At 45.0% G+C, this 21,795-nt stretch overlaps 1 protein-coding gene across 2 annotated transcripts in view; it reads right to left on the reverse strand.

The window, feature by feature from the left end:
* Window positions 1–17,398: 17,398 nt before the first annotated feature.
* The window catches only part of LOC115101581 (glypican-5-like), a 305,660-nt gene continuing 301,263 nt past the window's right edge, over window positions 17,399–21,795 (reverse strand). For both annotated transcript variants that reach the window (XM_065005797.1, XM_065005796.1), the window contains one exon: window positions 17,399–18,082. In XM_065005797.1, coding sequence (XP_064861869.1) covers window positions 17,904–18,082 — 179 coding nt within the window. In that variant the 3' untranslated portion in view covers window positions 17,399–17,903. The remainder of the gene's footprint in view (window positions 18,083–21,795) is intronic.

A 21,795-nucleotide genomic window follows, 5' to 3' on the forward strand; every position in this document is an offset into this window, starting at 1 on the left:
GAGGTGAGGGGGAAGAGGGGGAGGAGAGAGAAGCTGAGGGGGTGAGAGGGTGAGTGGGTACTCATCTTCCACACCATACTGTTATTGCATGACAGGCATTTTCGGGGCGTGATACTGCTGTGAATAGGAAAATGATACTGTTCTATTGAACTCAAATCATAGACACACATGCACACACACACACTTTTTTCACTCTGCACTAAAGGCTGTTTGGATCTGTTAAGCCAGCACACAGGTATTTACATAGAAACCCCACTGAGGCACTGTGGTAGGTGCTGTCAGTTGGCCATACCTGCTGCTCTCTGTGTGTGTGTGTGTGTGTGTGTGTGTGTGTGTGTGTGTGTGTGTGTGTGTGTGTGTGTGTGTGTGTGTGTGTGTGTGTGTGTGTGTGTGTGTGTGTGTGTGTGCGTGTGTGTGCGTGTGTGTGTGTGTGTGTGCGTGTGCAGCAGAGTGAGAGATAGAGTCACTCTCTCCTTCAGTGAAGCTATGGCTATGGCTTAGCTCCACATACCCCAGAGACAAAGGCTGACAGGTGCCTAATATGACTGGGACTTTCACCTTAAAGAGAACTCTCTCTCTCTCTCTCTCTCTCTCTCTCTCTCAGTATATCACTTGCTGATGCCATTTGCACAGTGTCTGTCTGTGCAAACACAGCGTCTACACTAATACCACATCTGAATTATCTTCCACACAGAGTCCTGAGAGAGACAGAAAGAGGCGAAGGGGGAGAAAGGGCGAAATCTTGACGAAAGACGAGGGAGGAGAAATAGAAGGCAGAGAAAAGGAGAGAAAGAGGTATGACAGAAAGGGTGAGGAACGAGAAAGAGAGACAGAAGAGGGAGAAAAAACAGAAGGAGGAGAGAAGAGGGAAAGGAGAGGAGTCGAAGCCAATACCAACCAATACTCCTTTCCCAGATATTCTGCCGTCGTCCTAGTGGGAGGGCCATTGTTGGGGCTGAGCGATACCCCGTTGGGGGGGGCTAGAGGTCTGTATACCATTCCCTATCCCTGTGGGTAGCCTGGTAGTCTGGCACCACCATGTCTCCTATAGGCAAATACCAATCTGAACACATTCCACACATCCCATTACACCGGCTTCCAGGCTATAAATATTTCAATCATTCACATCATCAGCTCTACTGGGTCTTCCTGTGTTGGAAGCAAGAGTCTATGAGACAAAAAGCAGAGAAATTAATGGAAGTAAGGAAGAGTACTGTGAAAAAGACTAAAGGAATGGATGGAGAGAGGTTGCTGAGAGACAGAGAGGAGGGATGGAATGAAAGAGGTTAGGAATGGGTGAGAATGTATGGAGGTAAGCTGTTTGGTTAGAGAGAGGTGATGGACTAGTACAGGAAATACAATGCCCTGTAAAGCGCTGGCGTCTCTCTCCCATTGATAGTATACCCCACTCTGTCTCCTCCTTTGTCTTTCCTTATACATTAGCGTACAGTCACTATCTGGCTCTACACTTCTCCTCTTCTCCGACACCTTCATTCAATTAGTCTTTTCATTGGCTTCCATGCTGTTCCCATTTAAATATTTCGGCTCCTCCATTTGTCATGTGTCTTTAAATGAACCTCTCTTGGTGGCTGCCACAGAGTCGTAATAATTACTGAGAACTCATAAAGTCCTGGGAAGGTAGTGTGGAGGGTACAGCAGGCTGGGGAGTCAGGGGTAATACACCACACTCTGGGTCTTCTCATTACAAGCCTTTTGTAACCTGTTGGTAACAACAGCTTTGGGACAACACACAACATGAATATGAACAACAAGATTACAATGAATGCTGACGTGAAAAAGTGCAGGTTGAAGATGCAATTAAGTGCTTGTTAATGTGTAATAACCTATTGCCATTATAAAGGTTCTATGCCTGCATGTCTTCACTATAGAGATAGGTTAGAGGGGTAGTTCACCCTAAAATCAAACTTTCTCATACATTTCCAGACCTCCAAAGAGATGTAAAGTCATGCTCCAGGTGCATATCCCACGCCATCTGTTGTGTCCAGCTATAAGTATTAGGAGTAACCTCCAGTCCTCAAACCTAAACTAATGGGTTGGATTGGCACCATCTAACCGAGTTCTGGACACTGTGGGGGGTTCATATCACTTGGAGCTTCTCAGACCCCTGTGTGGAACTCCTAACTATGTTCCCGCAGACTCCAATGAATGCCGGAACATTTCTACTAAATTCACTTACACTCTTCATAGAAAAACATTTACCAAATTGCTCTTCCTCTCCTCTGTCTCTGTCGCTTTGTTTTTATGATGATATCATCTTCATTTGAGCCCCCTGTTAGTGGTAGGGGCAGGGTCTCTTTCTCCCTACCTCCCCTGTTAGTGGTAGGGGCAGGGTCTCTTTCTCCCTACCTCCCCTGTTAGTGGTAGGGGCAGGGTCTCTTTCTCCCTACCTCCCCTGTTAGTGGTAGGGGCAGGGTCTCTTTCTCCCTACCTCCCCTGTTAGTGGTAGGGGCAGGGTCTCTTTCTCCCTACCTCCCTGTTAGTGGTAGGGGCAGTGTCTCTTTCTCCCTACCTCCCTGTTAGTGGTAGGGGCAGTGTCTCTTTCTCCCTACCTCCCTGTTAGTGGTAGGGGCAGGGTCTCTTTCTCCCTACCTCCCCTGTTAGTGGTAGGGGCAGGGTCTCTTTCTCCCTACCTCCCCTGTTAGTGGTAGGGGCAGTGTCTCTTTCTCCCTACCTCCCCTGTTAGTGGTAGGGGCAGGGTCTCTTTCTCCCTACCTCCCCTGTTAGTGGTAGGGGCAGGGTCTCTTTCTCCCTACCTCCCCTGTTAGTGGTAGGGGCAGGGTCTCTTTCTCCCTACCTCCCCTGTTAGTGGTAGGGGCAGTGTCTCTTTCTCCCTACCTCCCCTGTTAGTGGTAGGGGCAGGGTCTCTTTCTCCCTACCTCCCCTGTTAGTGGTAGGGGCAGGGTCTCTTTCTCCCTATCTCCCCTGTTAGTGGTAGGGGAAGGGTCTCTTTCTCCCTACCTCCTTCATCTCTCTCTCTTCATTTAACAAATGGACATTTCTCTCTCTGACTTGCTTTCTTTTACTCCTCTCTCTTAATTTGAGCCCCACCCCCCCTTCTTAGTTCCAGTGGTGTCAGTAATCTGGGCATGGGGCCTGGCATACAGTCAACTCTGCCACCAGCCTCCTCTGTGATCACAGCAGGGCATGGCTAATGGTGAGTTGGCATTTGGATTAACGGTCATTTTAGCACACTCCTCACATGGTGTTGTAAACTTCATTGTAAAACAAATCTATCTTGTAAAGCTGTCTAGAGGGAAAACCGTCTGTCTTTTGGTGGAGTTTCAAATGAAGCTGTAATGCACTGGTACATTTCCTGCAGGCAGGCGAGGACTGGATACGGAAAGTGTTCTTCCATGACCACTAACACACACCTCATTTATTGTTTTATTGTTTGTATATTTTTTGTTGTTGCATTGTTTGTATATTGTTGTGTTTTAAATTTGGGTGACTGTCCTTGTCTATCAGTGTATCAATGGTTTGGTACTCGACATGTTAAAAAATAAACAAATAAATAAACAAATAACTTTACAAGAGGGAACACTTGACTGGAGCTACTGTATATTTAGTAATGCAGCTATGGGCATTACATGGAACCTGGATGTCTGTAACACTGAGTTATTCTTCATAACAGCAATACGTGGTTTTTCTCTATAAATGTTCTGCATGGGCATTGGAGAGACTTTATGTAGACAGATCTAAAGCTGACCACTGCCCAAATCTCAGCTGTGGCTTAGCACGTCAATCCATATTCCCCTCTTTATCCTTGTCCTACTATGGCTATTGATGCTTTACCTGTAGGGCCCAGAGGACAAGGGTGACGGGGAGAGGACGAGGGTAAGAGAGAGAGAGAGAGAGAGAGAGAGAGAGAGAGAGAGAGAGAGAGAGAGAGAGAGGGACAAGGCTGAGGGAGAGAAAGAGAGGACGAGGGTGAGGGAGAGAAAGAGAGGACGAGGGTGAGGGAGAGAAAGAGAGGACGAGGGTGAGGGAGAGAAAGAGAGGACGAGGGTAAGAGAGAGAGAGAGGACGAGGGTGAGCGAGAGAGAGAGGACGAGGGTGAGAGAGAGGATAAGGGTGAGAGAGAGAGAGGACGAGGGTGAGAGAGAGGATAAGGGTGAGAGAGATGGTGAGGGTGAGCGAGAGAGAGAGGACGAGGGTGAGAGAGAGGATAAGGGTGAGAGAGAGAGAGAGGACGAGGGTGAGAGTGGGAAAGATGGAGTGAAAGGTAGAGAGACGCACAATGGTGACAATGGGGCTGGACACTCATGTAAATGTAATAACTTTTTTATACTGGGGGAATGTGTTGATACACCTAACAGAATGAGGGGGAGACCACACAACTATACAACCTGATAGACAGAATAGATAGAATACACCCTAATAAAAGGTGGAAGAGACAGAACGAGTGGTCTATGTGAAGGAATAGCACCCAAAGGAGCAAAGAAGGAGCGAGGGAGGAACATTCACAGGAGCATCCATCGATTTTGGACATGGAGGAGCAAGGATGGGCAGAATGCCAAACAGAGCATGTCTGTTCTGTCTGAGAGAGGATGGATAGAAGATGACAAACAACCTCATACTGTAGGTTTCCATCACTTCATCTGTTCGGCCGATCTACTGGTTGTTGTTTTGTTGGTGTTTGTATGGACCAGTAGTATCCTTTGTGATTTAGTAACCTAATGTAGCAGGCGCCTGAGCGGAGTCCCCACTTCCGTTTTTCATGGGAAACTGAAGTTAGGTTGAAACATCCGTTTTCTGCCAACACCGCTAAGGGTGGTGATTTAGTGGCTACCTTGTCCTGCAGACTTCTGCTCCTTCCCTCGTGCTGCATACAGCCTAATGCCTGCATATTTTGTGGATTACTTGCGCTAGTTGGTTCAGAAATGAGCACCAACAGGAGTCTCATATGTATAAACAACATGGTGGCAAATCCAAGTTCTTCATTTAGAACTAAGCAACTAAATGTTTCCTTCACTTAAAACATGGGGTCTCACGAGAGGAGACATTTTAATGAAGAGACACACTGAAAAATAACCTTGGACCATTTCCTCAGTGATTCAGCTCACGATGGGGATGGTGGACTTGAGTAATGCTCGATGCCAAGACCCCAGCAGACCCCCCCATCCCCCATCCTCACACACACACACACACACACACACACACACACACACACACACACACCACCAACCCTCCTTTAAAGGCCCAGTGCAGTCAAAAACACAATTATCCCGTGTTTTATATATATTTCAACACTATGAGATTGGAATAATAATGTGAAATTGTGAAAATAATAATACTGGACTTTCAGTGTAAGAGCTGTTTTTGAAAAGTTTTGCGGGATGGACTTTTTGTCACGCCCTGACCTTATTATTTATTATTATCTATGTTTGGTTAGGTCAGGGTGTGACTCGGGTGGGAAATTCTATGTTTTCTATTTCTTTGTTTTTGGCTGAGTGTGGTTCCCAATCAGAGGCAGCTGTCTGTAGTTGTCTCTGATTGGAAGTCATACTTAGGCAGCCTGTTTTCCACCTGAGTTTGTGGGATCTTGTTTTCTGTTTAGTGTTTCTGCCTGACAGAACTGTGCGCTTTTGTTTTTTTGTTATTTTGTTTGAGTGTTCTTTGAAATGAAAGGAATCATGAACACTTTCCACGCTGCGCTTTCGTCCACTCTTCCTTCCACCAACGAGAGTCATTACACTTTTGGCCACCCTTGTGACATCACCAGGTGGTAAATTAGTTATTAAACCAATAAGAAAGAGTTCCAAATCTCTCTGCCAATAACAGCTACTTTTTAGTTTCCCCCTCCCCACTCAGACCTCTTCCAGGGAGTCCTAGCAAAATTCTTGCTTGAGAAATTGCTCTTTGATAAAAAGCTCTTTTTGCTTCTTTTTTTATGTTGATTTTGAGTCATTGTTAAACTCTTATCCAGAGTGACTTACAAGAGAAATTAGGGTTAGGTGCATTGCTCAAGGGCACATCGGCAGATTGTTCACCTAGTTGGTTGGTTGTCACTGCATTGTCGGAACTAGAAGCACAAGCATTTCGCTACACTCGCATTAACATCTGCTAACCATGTGTATGTGACAAATAAAATTTGATTTGATTTGATTAGTTGGCTCAGGGACTTGAACCAGCAACCTTTTGGTTACTGGCCCAATGCTCTTAACCGCTAGGCTACCTGATGCCCCAACCTCCCCCTCTTCTCTTATGCCCCTCTGTCCCCTTGCCTTGACCCACCCGTAGGCCCTGAAGTGAGGACCTCCTCACCACTCTGTTCCCTCTCAGTCCCTGCCTCGGTCTGTCAGTCACCTGTCCAAAGACTCGAGCCTTTTGGTTTCAGAGCTGCTTGTGCCTCTCTATTTTTCTTTAATAACCTACAGTATAACTGTGGATTCCTATGGGATCTTGCTTTATTGTGGAGCGGAGTGTGTCTGTGTGTGCATGTCTAAGTGTGTGTGTGTGTGTGTGTGTGTGTGTGTGTGTGTGTGTGTGTGTAGTTCTGCAGTTCTGCCTTTTTGTGTTCATATTCATCTCTGTTCGTCCTCCTGAACATGCCTTCCAATGACTAGCCAAAGGGCTCTGCTGGGTATTGGACCAAGGTGCCTTTTGGATTCTGTGGTATTAAAAATGGCCTGTGTGTGTGTTTCTGTGTGTGTGTTTCTGTGTGTGTGTTTCTGTGTGTGCCTCAAGAAAGAAAGGCACATATACACACATACAAGGTGACCCGTTCTCTTTCCTGGTCCCATCTCCTTTTGGCAATGCCACCTTTGACTACAAAGACCATGAATTCAACGTAGTGTTCTTAATACATATGTATGATATTTTTCTTTATATACTCAGAAAGGGGAATGTTTGGAGAATGTCACAGTACGCTAGTTTGAGGAAATTGGTTGTTTGGTCTTGAGCAGTAAGGATTTCAAAAAGGTTATTTGGCTGTCCCCATAGGAGAACCCTTTTTGGTTCCAAGTAAAACCCTTTTTGGTTCCAGGTAGAACCATTTTGGGTTCCATGTAGAACCCTCGGAGGAAAGGGTTCTACATGGAACCCAAAACTGTTCTACTTGTAACCAAAAGGGTTCTAACTGGAACCAACAAGGGTTCTTCAAAGGGTTCTCCAATGGGGACAGCCGGAGAACCCTTTTATGTCCTAGATAGTGTAGCAGTAACTCTCAATGCTCAAGTCCCAGTCCTGTTTCCTCCATCTAACGGGGACCTAAGAGGACTTTGGAGAGGGGCAGAGTTGTAGAGTCTGACCTTCTCTCTATTTGCATCCAGGGAGCCTCTGGTTAAACTTATCTGTGTAACAACAGAGCAGAATGCCACTTCTGTCAACAGCACCAGGAATAGTTTAGAGACACTGCTGGCTGGGACAGTCACTGCTACTGCTGGAAGGACAGTCACAGTTGTAACTTTGTATTGGTGGCTTCGATGGTGACAGCTACAGTGGCTCTCTCAACTGATGTGTGGCTGACTGGCTCCGACTGTATGGCTCTAGGCTGACTGACTGAATGTTCCGATGGAGGAAATGTAGCTATTTATGGAAAATAATTGCCCAGAATTAGCCAGTAGTGTTCGCTTTACACGCAAGCACACAATAATCCTTCTGCAATAGGAAATTTGAATGATTATGTGGATTATAATTAATCAACATTTGTGTAGGGGTTGATGCATTTTTCGTAAGGGAAAATCAAGTCTGAAATGTCAAAGTCAAAATTCAGAAGCCTTTTTAAACCTCAATTACACTCCAAGTTTTACATTTCCTGCATTGAACGAAAGTTCTCCTGCAACAGGGTGATCAAATTAAGATCCCACACCTCTAGTTACATACTGTACATACAATACATACAGTGCATTCAGAAAGTATTCAGACCCTTGACTTTTTCCACAGTTTATTAAATTACAGCCTTATTCTACAATGGATTAAACAGTTTATTTCCCTCATCAATCTACACACAATAAACCTTATGACAAACAGGTTTTAGACATTTTTCAACATTTATTTAAAAAAAACTGAAATAGCACATTTACATAAGTATTCAGACCCTTTACTCAGTACTATGTTGGAGCACCTTTGGCAGCAATTACAGCCTCGTGTCTTCTTGGGTATGACACAACAAGCTTGGTACGCCTGTATTCGGGGAGTTTCTCCCATGTTTCTCTGCAGATCCTCTCAAGCTCTGTCAGGTAGGATGGGGAGTGTGGCTGCACAGCTATTTTCAGGTCTCTCGGGAGATGTTCATTCGGGTTCAAGTCTGGGCTCTGGTTGGGCCACTCCAGGACATACAGAGACTTGTCCTGATGCCACTGCATTGTCTTGGCTGTGTACTTAGGGTCGTTATCATGTTGGAAGGTAAACCTTCACCCCAGTCTGAGGTCCTCAGCTCTCTGGAGCAGGTTTTCATCAAGGATCTCTTTGTACTTTACTCCGTTCATCTTTCCCTCAATCTGTACTAGTCTCACCTTCCCTGCCGCTGAAAAACATCCCCACACGGCCTCCCGGGTGGCGCAGTGGTCTAGGGCACTGCATCGCAGTGCTAGCTGTGCCACCAGAGACTCTGGGTAAAAAACATCTCCACAGCATGATGTTGCCACCACCGTGCTTCACTGTAGAGATGGTGCCAGGTTTCCTCCAGATGTGACGCTTGGCATTCAGCCCAAAGAGTTCAATCTTGGTTTCATCAGACCAGAGAATCTTGTTTCTCATGGTCTGGGAGTCCATTAGGTGCCTTTTGGCAAAGAGATGGTTGTGCTTCTGGAAGCTTCTTCCATCTCCATAGAGGAACTCTGGAGCTCTATCCGAGTGACCATCGGGTTCTTGGTCACCTACCTGACCAAGGCCCTTCTCACCCGATTGCTCAGTTTGGCTGGGCGACGAGCTCTAGGAAGAGTCTTCGTGGTTCCAAACTTCTTCCATTTAAGAATGATGGAGGCCACTGTGTTCTTGGGGACTGTCAATGCTGCAGAAATGTTTTGGGACCCTTCCCCAGATCTGTGCCTCGACACATTCCTGTCTAGGAGGTCTACGGACAATTCCTTCGACCTAATGGTTTGGTTTTTGCTCTGACATGCACTGTCAACTGTGGGACCTTATATAGACAGGTGTGAGCCTTTCCACATCATGGCTAATTAATAGAATTTACCTCAGGTATATTGCAATAACATTGTAGAAACATCTCAAGGATGATCAATGGAAACAGGATGCACCCGAGCTCAATTTCGAGTCTCATAGAAAAGGGTCTGTAAATAAGTTATGTTATTTCGCTTGTCATTATGGGATATTGTGTGTAGATTGATGGAGAACATGTGTTATTTAATTCATTTTAGAACAAAGCTGTAGTGTAACAAAATGTGGAAAAGGCCAAGGTGTCTCAATAGTTTACGAATGCATAACTACCCGTTCCTGTAGGTTCATGCTCTACAACATCCGCAGAGTACGACCCTGCCTCACACAGGAAGCGGCGCAGGTCCTAATCCAGGCACTTGTCATCTCCCGTCTGGATTACTGCAACTCGCTGTTGGCTGGGCTCCCTGCCTGTGCCATTAAACCCCTACAACTCATCCAGAACGCCGCAGCCCGTCTGGTGTTCAACCTTCCCAAGTTCTCTCACGTCACCCCGCTCCTCCGCTCTCTCCACTGGCTTCCAGTTGAAGCTCGCATCCGCTACAAGACCATGGTGCTTGCCTACGGAGCTGTGAGGGGAACGGCACCTCAGTACCTCCAGGCTCTGATCAGGCCCTACACCCAAACAAGGGCACTGCGTTCATCCACCTCTGGCCTGCTCGCCTCCCTACCACTGAGGAAGTACAGTTCCCGCTCAGCCCAGTCAAAACTGTTCGCTGCTCTGGCCCCCCAATGGTGGAACAAACTCCCTCACGACGCCAGGACAGCGGAGTCAATCACCACCTTCCGGAGACACCTGAAACCCCACCTCTTTAAGGAATACCTAGGATAGGATAAAGTAATCCTTCTCACCCCCCCCCCCCCTTAAAAGACTTAGATGCACTATTGTAAAGTGGCTGTTCCACTGGATGTCATAAGGTGTTTGTAAGTCGCTCTGGATAAGAGCGTCTGCTAAATGACTTAAATGTAATGTAAATGTACCCTTGAATGAAACAAAGGAAGTGGTAATGTCAGTGATCATCATCATCATCAACGTTCCACTGTAGCTGTGAAAGCATTGAGATGGTCCAGCAACACTACTCTGACCACACGTCCCACTGATAAAACCATCAGGGTGGGAAAAGATCCTTAATGGAAGTTTTCTGGCCTGCACTGAGACAGGACACACACAGACGCACACACACACCAACTCTATTTCAGCCCTGGCCTCTATTTCACGGTTCTTACTGAGAGACAGTGAGTCAGTGTCTGGCTAGGAATGAAGAGAGGAGAGAGAGAGAGTAGTCTACAGCCCAAGGCCACGTTCTGACACTTCTCTGTCTCAACATTCATTGGACGACTACATTGTGTCTGGGAACATCTGCATAGAAGTTGGGAATTGAGCCTGCACAGACATTGGGAATTGATCCTGCACAGACATTGGGAATTGAGCCTGCAGAGACGTTGGGAATTGAGCCGGCACAGACGTTGGGAATTGAGCCTGCACATACGTCTGTCATATCAGCTACACTAACGCACTGACGGATGAATAGCTGATTTGTGTGTGTCTGTGTGTGTGTGTACATGAATACTTGTCTCTGGAGAAAGAGGGAGAGTGAAGGAGAGAACGAGAGAGAGAATGAGAGAGAGAGAGGGGGGAGAGATAGGGAGATGAAAAAAGGATGAGAACAGACTTAATTAGTCCAGAGTGCTACACTGACGCACAAGGATGATGATCTGTACGAATGAGTATTAGATCTCTGGATGAGTACTCTGAGGATGAGTACTCTGACTGGTCTCGGACTGGATTGAGAGACTAGAGACTGGCTTTCTATGAGGGTTGAGCTTGATACTGACGAAAGTGAATGCAGTGTGTGTACATAAACTGTTCAGTTAGTCTGTGAGATGCACAGCTGATCAAAGTCTAATGAAATTAAAGACATTATTTGCTGACCTGCTGGGTTTCTGCAGTGCTGACTCTTCAGGCCTGAAACAATAGAGTGAAAACAAAGACCCACACACACACAGTATATACAGGTACAGTATGTGGGGGATCCAGGGTCACAGCTGCTCCCTGCCTGGTCTGTCTGGTCAATTTAAACTCCAGCCCACAGCAGTGCTTCAATGGCACCAGCTATGTTAGCCTGTGGCCTGGTTACATACACACACACACCACCACCACCACCCTACACACAAAGTATACACGCATAATGAAAGACTGTACTCTTCCACTACCAAACGGATGGGGAAAGGGGTTGCAGGGAGAGAGAGAAAGGGGGATCAAGAGCTGGGGAGAACTGGAAGTGTCTGTGACATAAGATCAGGTCAACAAGTCAGTGGAGTCAAGCAGTCCTCTTCTTGGGTGACTCTTCAGAGAGGAAGCGGAGGGCTCAGGTCCACAGCAGTGGAAAAAGACAGACCGTCTCAGATAGGGTATATATAGATACTCAGATATATATACTATCTGAGAGTTACCCAGGGGAATAACCAACCTAACGCTGTCTGAAGAAACCCCAGATGGGTGCAAGGGCATTGCTAGCAATGGTGTTTCCTTTACAGGGTCCCCACACCCATCCACAGATCAACCACCTCAACTCCCCTGACCTGAACGTCTCTTAGGTTTCGGTAGTGCTTCCCTGTACGGTGTATCTGCGTTCTCTGTGCAATGGGATTTATGCAAAAATGGAAAATCATACTAATCTGAGACAGAAAGCTTCACTAAGTCTCATTATGTCTGGAAATGCCTACATACTATTGTGACACTTTGTCATTGAAACAGTCTCAGAGGAAACTCTCCTCCTTTTCTGACATTTTCCCTTTCTTTTCGCTTCACTGATTGGCTAAAATGTCTCACTTGTCAGTTCCATTTCCCATCATGCTGTGTGCTGGCAGAGGGCAGGTTAACAATGTGAGGATGTTCTGTGTGTGTGCGTTTGTGTGTGTGTGTGTGTGTGTGCGCATAACCCTGCGTGCGTGTGAATGATGAGGAGAGAGTCCTCACTAACAACAAGTCTCAACACCCCCCAGCTGCCATGTGTGGTCTACGTGACACACCGCCTACCCTGGCCTAATTTCATTCATTTACAATTAAAATGCTGCATCAGTTATGGGGGAATAGTTGTATGCATGCATACATTTTCAGCTAGTGTAGACACACGAGGCATGCACACACACAAGCTTGCTCGCACACATACACACACATAAGCTTGCATGCACGCAAATGTACATACACACACTTGTGTGTGCGCACGACACACACCTGGAAATGACTCCTGGTGTTCATGATATTTTACAGGTGACACTTTCAAGCTTGGACAATGTGGGAGCCCTTTTATAGGGAGGACGCCATATTGGATGAAAACAATGGCTTTATTTGAATGAGTCTTTCTGTGATTCCTCACCTTCTCAAACGTATTGGAAGAGAAGGCCCAACATCCCTCTCTGGCCTTCTTCTCTAAAACGTTCTGAGAATGAGGCGTGGAGAATCAAAAGGTGATTATGACAATAATCTTTCTGATAGGGACAATTTTCAGTACAGGATTATAGGAGAATACTAATATACCTTTCCTACATCACATTACTTACACTGTGATGTTTCCTATATAAAATAAAGGAAATAAAACACTAAACAAACAGAGAGTGACTTAAAATATATACATTTATGCACAGAACTTGATACATGAGAAAGGCAAGAGGGAGGACAGTGGCCAGGCGACGTAGACAGTACAGTTCTTAACGTGGTCAGAGAACAACATGTCTGGAGTTCAACTCTACAGTAGGCCAACTCAGTTCAATACAGAAACTGTGGAACCATTGGACAACTCCGATGGGCATGTCCAACTCCAGAGCCACAGCAAATGCAAGCTTTATCGCATTTCACTTCCTGAATTAGGTCAAAGGCCACTTCATGTATCCAAAAGCCATTTTGGTCAATGGACTTTAGTCTAAGACTAGTTGATCAAGTGCCATGGAGAGAGGCAACTGGTAGTTAGTATGGCCTTTGTAGATTAGTTGTGTCCTCCCAGTCTGTGCAGGTGATGGTGATTATGGTCTTCTAGTGTACCACCCCATGTAGGAAAAGTCCTTTTCAGCAGAAAGAGGGAGTTATGTGTAAGCATAATTGGCCAGGAGTTTTTCCTTACCATGTTTCATGACCAGTAAACACTCTGGACCTTAATTATATCATATTACTAGGAATTACCCAGAATACTTCAGGCCCTACTTGTTCCTGGTCAGATCCTGTGACCAGGAAATACTCCTGGGCCTATAGGCATAAACAGGTTACCAGAGGAGGCTGGTGGAAGGAGCTATAGGAGGACAGGCTAATTGTAAAAGATTAATGGAATAAATGGAATGGTATGAAACCCATCATATGGAAACCACGTTTGACTCCATTTCATTTATTCCATTTCAGCCATTACAATGAGACAGTCCTCCTATAGCTCCTCCCGCCAGCATCTTCTGCTGTATACAAATCTGTGTTTTTATACATTCATTCTCCTCATTTAACTTACTACAACTGTACACACCTCTACCGTACAAACCAAAGAAACATTCTGTTCTACAAACCAAAAATACATCTATCTTACACAGATATACACACAACACAGCTATTTTTGTGACGGCCTATGTTTTGAAGAACTGAGAGAAATGCACTGCCATGTGCAGTGGGTCAAAAAAGTATTTAGTCAGCCACCAATTGTGCAAGTTCTCCCACTTAAAAAGATAAGAGAGGCCTGTAATTTCCATCATAGGTACACTTCAACTATGATCGACAAAATGAGAATCACATTGTAGGATTTTTTATGAATTTATTTGCAAATTATGGTGGAAAATAAGTATTTGGTCACCTACAAACAAGCAAGATTTCTGAATCTCACAGACCTGTAACTTCTTCTTTAAGAGGCTCCTCTGTCCTCCACTCGTTACCTGTATTAATGGCACCTGTTTGAACTTGTTATCAGTATAAAAGACACCTGTCCACAACCTCAAACAGTCACACTCCATACTCCACTATGGCCAAGACCAAAGAGCTGTCAAAGGACACCAGAAACAAAATTGTAGACCTGCACCAGGCTGGGAAGACTGAATCTGCAATAGGTAAGCAGCTTGGTTTGAAGAAATCAACTGTGGGAGCAATTATTAGGAAATGGAAGACATACAAGACCACTGATAATCTCCCTCGATCTGGGGCTCCACGCAAGATCTCACCCCGTGGGGTCAAAATGATCACAAGAACGGTGAGCAAAAATCCCAGAACCACGTGGGGGGACCTAGTGAATGACCTGCAGAGAGCTGGGACCAAAGTAACAAAGCCTACCATCAGTAACACACTATGCCGCCAGGGACTCAAATCCTGCAGTGCCAGACGTGTCCCCCTGCTTAAGCCAGTACATGTCCAGGCCCGTCTGAAGTTTGCTAGAGATCATTTGGATGATCCAGAAGAATATTGGGAGAATGTCATATGGTCAGATGAAACCAAAATATAACTTTTTGGTGAAAACTCAACTCGTCGTGTTTGGAGGACAAAGAATGCTGAGTTGCATCCAAAGAACACCATACCTACTGTGAAGCATGGGGGTGGAAACATCATGCTTTGGGGCTGTTTTTCTGCAAAGGGACTAGGACGACTGATGTGTAAAGGAAAGAATGAATGGGGCCATGTATCGTGAGATGTATCATGAGATTTTGAGTGAAAACCTCCTTCCATCAGCAAGGGCATTGAAGATGAAACGTGGCTGGGTCTTTCAGCATGACAATGATCCCAAACACACCGCCTGGGCAATGAAGGAGTGGCTTCGTAAGAAGCATTTCAAGGTCCTGGAGTGGCCTAGCCAGTCTCCAGATCTCAACCCCATAGAAAATCTTTGGAGTGAGTTGAAAGTCCGTGTTGCCCAGCAACAGCCCCAAAACATCACTGCTCTAGAGGAGATCTGCATGGAGGAATGGGCCAAAATACCAGCAACAGTGTGTGAAAACCTTGTGAAGACTTACAGAAAACGTTTGACCTCTGTCATTGCCAACAAAGGGTATATAACAGTATTGAGATAAACTTTTGTTATTAACCAAATACTTATTGTCCACCATAATTTGCAAATAAATTCATTAAAAATCCTACAACGTGATTTTCTGTATTTTTTTTCTCATTTTGTCTGTCATCGTTGAAGTGTACCTATGATGAAAATTAAAGGCCTCTCTCATATTTTTAAGTGGGAGAACTTGCACAATTGGTGGCTGACTAAATACTTTTTGTCCCACTGTATGTAACCATATTGTGTATATTTCTTAATTAGCGATATAATGTAGAATTGAACAGTTATTATCCTTATTATGGGTTAATATGGTAACTGTAGAATGAGCTGGTTACATCGTTGTTGCTTTTTTTATTCTGATAGCTAGCTGTGCTGTTGGTTGCTCATGTTAAGGCCCAGAATTCTAGAACATCCTTTGATCACATTGTCAAAACAGAAATAAAGTGATTGATTGGGTTATAGAAAAGAGAGCGATAGGCAGAGCGAGAGAGATTCAGGATACTATGGCATTAAGTACCAGGTTGTTAAAAGCATTAAGAAGTAACATAATGTCACAATGTAATACAGTATAATATTACAAGTTACTAACGTAACAAAACAATGATAACTATCGTGGCTATGCATGCAAATGCGCAATTCAAAGAGCAAATCACACACAAAACTGGACAAAATGATAAACAATAGTAAATCAACAACGTACAAACAGGCTTTGACCAATGATTTCTGGTGAAAAAAAGTTGTTAACACTTCATATAGCAAGCAATATAAAAAAGATGCTTGTACATTCCTGCTATAGTCGTTATACAAAATACATCTCTGATATTATTGCATTGCTTTTCATACAATAGGGTGACAAGCACCGTTCATCCATTCAACTCTATCGATTAAGGGCTTCTGTTGGGAGAGTTTAATATATCGATATCTAAATATACTCAATCAAATCAGTCAATCTATATACAGGACATACCACACACACCTCGTTTGATGAACGTGTGTGTTTGCGTGTCCTTCTCTACCTATGAAATCCACACATTCTAGGGTTGCATAGACATGCAGTGCCTTCAGAAAGTATTCATACCCCTTGACTTATTCCACATTTGTTGTTACAACCTGAATTCAAAATGGACTAAATCATATTTATTTCTCACCCATCTACCCACAATGCCCCATAATGACAAAGTGAAAACATGGTTTAGATATTTTTGACTTGTCCTTGCCGATGACAAGCACACCAATAACATGATGCAGCCACCACCATGATGGAAAATATGAAGAGTGGTACTCAGTGGTGTGTGGTGTGTGGTGACAGATTTGCCCTAAACCCAACACTGTGTATTCAGGACTAAAGTTTTACTTCAGTGCCTTATTGAAAGCAGGATGTATGTTTTGGAATATTTTTTATTCTGTAAAGGCTTCCTTCTTTTCACTCTGTTATTTAGATTAGTATTGTGGAGTAACTACAATGTTGTTTATCCATCCTCAGTTTTCTCAAAGGGATATTCAATGTCTGCTTTTTTTGGCATCTACCAATAGGTGCCCTTCATTGCGAGGCATTGGAAAACCTCCCTGGTCTTTGTGTTTGAATCTGTGTTGAATCTCTCTCGACTGAGAGACCTTACAGTTAACTGTATGTGTGGGGTACAGCGATGTGGTAGTCATTCAGAAATCATGTTAAACCCTATTATTGTCCATGCATTATGTGACTTGTTAAGCAAATGTTTACTCCTGAACTTATTTAGACTTGCCATAACAAAAGGGTTTGAATACTTATTGACTCAAGACATTTCAGCTTTTAATTTTTTATTAATTTGTAAAAATGTCTAAAAACATCATTCCACTTTGACATTATAGGGTATTGTGTGTAGGCCAGTGACACAACAACTCAATTGAATCAACTTTAAATTCAGGCTGTAACACAACAAAACGTGTAAAAGTAGAGAGGTGTGAATACTTTCTGAAGGCACTTGTATGATCATTAGAGCGTATCCAATCAGCTATGCTGGCCTGGTAAAAGGTGGTTGTTTTATTAATCTAGCACGCATTCCTTAAATGTATTAAAATAAACAGTTGAGAGTTTTAAAATTAAGTGAACTCTGCCCAATGACTTTAAAACCCAGGACAGGATTGGCTAGAGAGGCAAAGTGTCTACAGAGGCAAGTTCTGTAGCTGACCACATAGAAACCAGCAGCAGAAAGGTTACAGTTGTGCGTGTGTGTGTGTGTGTGTGTGTGTGTGTGTGTGTGTGTGTGTGTGTGTGTGTGTGTGTGTGTGTTAAAGGGTGCCAGCGTGTCTTTTGTGTGTGTGTGTGTGCACACACTTCTGGGCCTCAATATACAACACACACTCATGCACATGCTTGCACACACAAACACTAACACAGGCAAGCATGTGCATGAGTGTGTGTTGTATATTGAGGCCCAGAAGTTCTGCGTGGTAGTGCGTCTTCTGATAGAGATATGAGTGCATTGTTAAAGCAGAGAGCAAAAGAGCTGTGGAGGGAGGCTAGTGCCTGGACACACACACTCCAGTCCACAGCATACACACAGGAGGCAGCAGGCAGAGGACCAGAACAATCTGCCTGTGTATGAGTGTGTGTGTGTGTGTGAGGAGCTCGTTCACACACACGTCTCTATGGGGCAACACAATCCCTTTCCGCCCCCACAGATGTCCTTATCCACACTGCCCCCCCCCCCCAGACTAGTCTATACTGTGTGTGTAGAGGGGCCAGGCCAGTAGGGGCATTATGCTGTGTTTTCAGAGCAGGCGCCACTGTAGAGCCAGAGTGGCCAGGAGCAAGGTGAGGGCCATGGGTAGAGACAGGCAGGCAGGGGGGCACCCTGCACCTCTCACCCTCACCACCGGGGGAGCACGACCTCCTGGGTTACTGCCTACAGCCTTATCATTGTTGGACCCCCCTGGTCGACCATCAGTGACTGGAGGAGAGAGGGAGGGAAAGGGAGAGGAAGAGAGGGACAGAGAGAGGACAAGATAAGTCAAGGTAAGACATACACAGTTGTTTTTAACTTTGTCAATCACCAGCTGTCATTCCTAACCCTAGTTGAATGGAAGTGTAATGAGTAATTGAAATGTACTGTAGGCCTCTATGCAACCACACACACCTATACAAACATACTGTACATAACCCCATCCCTCCCCCCAACTCCACCACACACACTGATTGAGGGGTGACTAGCTGTCTAATCTCCAGCACTTAATGATGGACAGCCCTCAGAATGTCATTACTGCCAATCACAGATAAATCAGCCTGATTTCTTTGGGGGGGGGGCAGACCGGGCACCAGCCACCGAGTCCATCCTGGTCTCACACACACACACACACACACACACACACACACACACACACACACACACGTTCCACTTTCCTGCTGACATCAGCTCATTGTGAGCCAAAGCTGTCTGAATGAAGAGTTCTCTCTCAAATGCCCTAATCCCTCACTTCATTTATTTTCCTTTCAAGTAACACTTCCCCTCTTCCTCTCAATGTTTGTCCTTTCTCAACGTCTCTCACCTCTCACATTTCCTTTTATCCCCGTCTCCATCTCATGTCTTTACATCCCTCTCCTGATCGCTCCTTTCTATCCTCGAGTCACGGAAAACAAAAAGGCGGGGTATGAGAGATCGATGTGCGGGAACCCTGACAAAACTACGTTGGCGAGTACCGCACCCTCCGTTCTAACGGCAAACGTACAATTAGTGGAGAACAAACTGGACGAGCTTCGTTTGTGAATATCCTACCAACGGGACCTGAAGAACTGTCCTGTTTCACAGACTTGCGGCTGAACAAGGACATGGATAATATACTGTACACCTAGCTGGTTTTTCTATGCATGGGCAGGAAAGAACGGCAGCGTCAGGTAAGCTCAAAGGGAGGAGGTGTGTGTCTCTTTGTTAACCACAGCCGGTGCGCAATCTCTAATGTCTAGAGGTTCTGCTCGCCTGAGTTAGAATACCTCATGATAAGCTGTAGACCATACTATTTACCAAGAGAGTTTCCATCTATATTTTCGTAGCTGTACATTTACCACCACAAACTGATGCTGGCACTAAAACTGCACTAAACGAACTGTATAAGCCTTTAAGAAAACAAGAAAATGCTCATCCAGAGGTGGCGCTCCGCCCCCCCCCCCCCCCCGCAGCTCCTCGCCCAAGCCTCTCCAGGTTCTCCTTTACCCAAATCCAGATAGCAGATGTTCTGAAAGAGCTGCAAAACCTAGACCCGTACAAATCAGCTGGGCTTGACAATCTGGACCCTCTATTTCTGAAACTATCTGCCGCCATTGTCGCAACCCCTATTACCAGCCTGTTCAACCTCTCTTTCATATCGTCTGAGATCCCCAAGGATTGAAAGCTGCCGCAGTCATCCCCCTCTTCAAAGGGGAGACACCCTGGACCCAAACTGCTATAGACCTATATCCATCCTGCCCTGCCTATCTAAGGTCTTCGAAAGCCAAGTCAACAAACAGGTCACTGATCATCTCGAATCCCACCGTACCTTCTCCGCTGTGCAATCTGGTTTCCGAGCCGGTCACGGGTGCACCTCAGCCACGCTCAAGGTACTAAACGATATCATAACCGCCATCGATAAAAGACAGTACTGTGCAGCCGTCTTCATCGACCTCGCCAAGGCTTTCGACTCTGTCAATCACCATATTCTTATCGGCAGACTCAATAGCCTCGGTTTCTCGGATGACTGCCTTGCCTGGTTCACCAATTACTTTGCAGACAGAGTTCAGTGTGTCAAATCGGAGGGCATGCTGTCCGGTCCTCTGGCAGTCTCTATGGGGGTGCCACAGGGTTCAATTCTCGGGCCGACTCTTTTCTCTGTATATATCAATGATGTTGCTCTTGCTGCGGGCGATTCCCTGATCCACCTCTACGCAGACGACACCATTCTATATACTTTCGGCCCGTCATTGGACACTGTGCTATCTAACCTCCAAACGAGCTTCAATGCCATACAGCACTCCTTCCGTGGCCTCCAACTGCTCTTAAACGCGAGTAAAACCAAATGCATGCTTTTCAACCGATCGCTGCCTGCACCCGCATGCCCGACTAGCATCACCACCCTGGATGGTTCTGACCTTGAATATGTGGCCATCTATAAGTACCTAGGTGTCTGGCTAGACTGCAAACTCTCCTTCCAGACTCACATCAAACATCTCCAATCGAAAATCAAATCGAAAATCAAGTCGGCTTTCTATTCCGCAACAAAGCCTCCTTCACCCACGCCGCCAAGCTTACCCTAGTAAAACTGACTATCCTACCGATCCTCGACTTCGGCGATGTCATCTACAAAATGGCTTCCAACACTCTTCTCAGCAAACTGGATGCAGTCTATCACAGTGCCATCCGTTTTGTCACTAAAGCACCTTATACCACCCACCACTGCGACTTGTATGCTCTAGTCGGCTGGCCCTCGCTACATATTCGTCGCCAGACCCACTGGCTCCAGGTCATCTACAAGTCCATGCTAGGTAAAGCTCAGCCTTATCTCAGTTCACTGGTCACGATGGCAACACCCATCCGTAGCACGCGCTCCAGCAGGTGTATCTCACTGATCATCCCTAAAGCCAACACCTCATTTGGCCGCCTTTCGTTCCAGTACTCTGCTGCCTGTGACTGGAACGAACTGCAAAAATCGCTGAAGTTGGAGACTTTTATCTCCCTCACCAACTTCAAACATCAGCTATCCGAGCAGCTAACCGATCGCTGCAGCTGTACATAGTCTATTGGTAAATAGCCCACCCATTTTCACCTACCTCATTCCCATACTGTTTTTATACTGTTTTTTTATTTTTATTTATTTACTTTTCTGCTCTTTTGCACACCAATATCTCTACCTGTACATGACCATCTGATCATTTATCACTCCAGTGTTAATCTGCAAAATTGTAATTATTCGCCTACCTCATGCCTTTTGCACACATTGTATATAGACTCCCCCCTTTTTTTCTACTGTGTTATTGACTTGTTAATTGTTTACTCCATGTGTAACTCTGTGTTGTCTGTTCACACTGCTATGCTTTATCTTGGCCAGGTCGCAGTTGCAAATGAGAACTTGTTCTCAACTAGCCTACCTGGTTAAATAAAGGTGAAATAAAAATTATTTTTTTTTAAAAGTGGCCGGTGAATTTAATACAGGAAAACTGAAATCCGTCTTTGCTCATTTCTACAAGCATGTCACGTGTGCAACTAAAGGCAAGAAAACTCTAGATCACCTTTACTCCACACACAGAATCACATACAAAGCTCTCCCTCGCTCTCCATTTGGAAATTCTGACCATAACTCTATCCTTCTAATTCCTCCTTACAAGCGAAAACAGGAAGTACTAATGATGTGTTCAATGCAGAAGTGGTTCAATGAAGTGGCTGCTAAGCTACAGCACTGTTTCGCTAGTGCAGACCGGAATATGTTCCCAGGATTCATCAGATGGCATTGAGGAGTTTACCACATCAGTAACCAGCTTTATTAAAACTTCTTGTAACTAGGGGGCAGTATTTTCATTTTTGGAAAAATAACATTCCCAATGTAAACGGGCTATTTTGTCAGGACAAGATGCTAGAATATGCATATAATTGACAGCTTAGGATAGAAAACACTCTAAAGTTTCCAAAACTGTAAAAAT

The sequence above is a fragment of the Oncorhynchus nerka genome, linkage group LG20 (genome assembly GCF_034236695.1).
Source record: "Oncorhynchus nerka isolate Pitt River linkage group LG20, Oner_Uvic_2.0, whole genome shotgun sequence".
Taxonomy (NCBI): Eukaryota; Metazoa; Chordata; class Actinopteri; order Salmoniformes; family Salmonidae; genus Oncorhynchus; species Oncorhynchus nerka.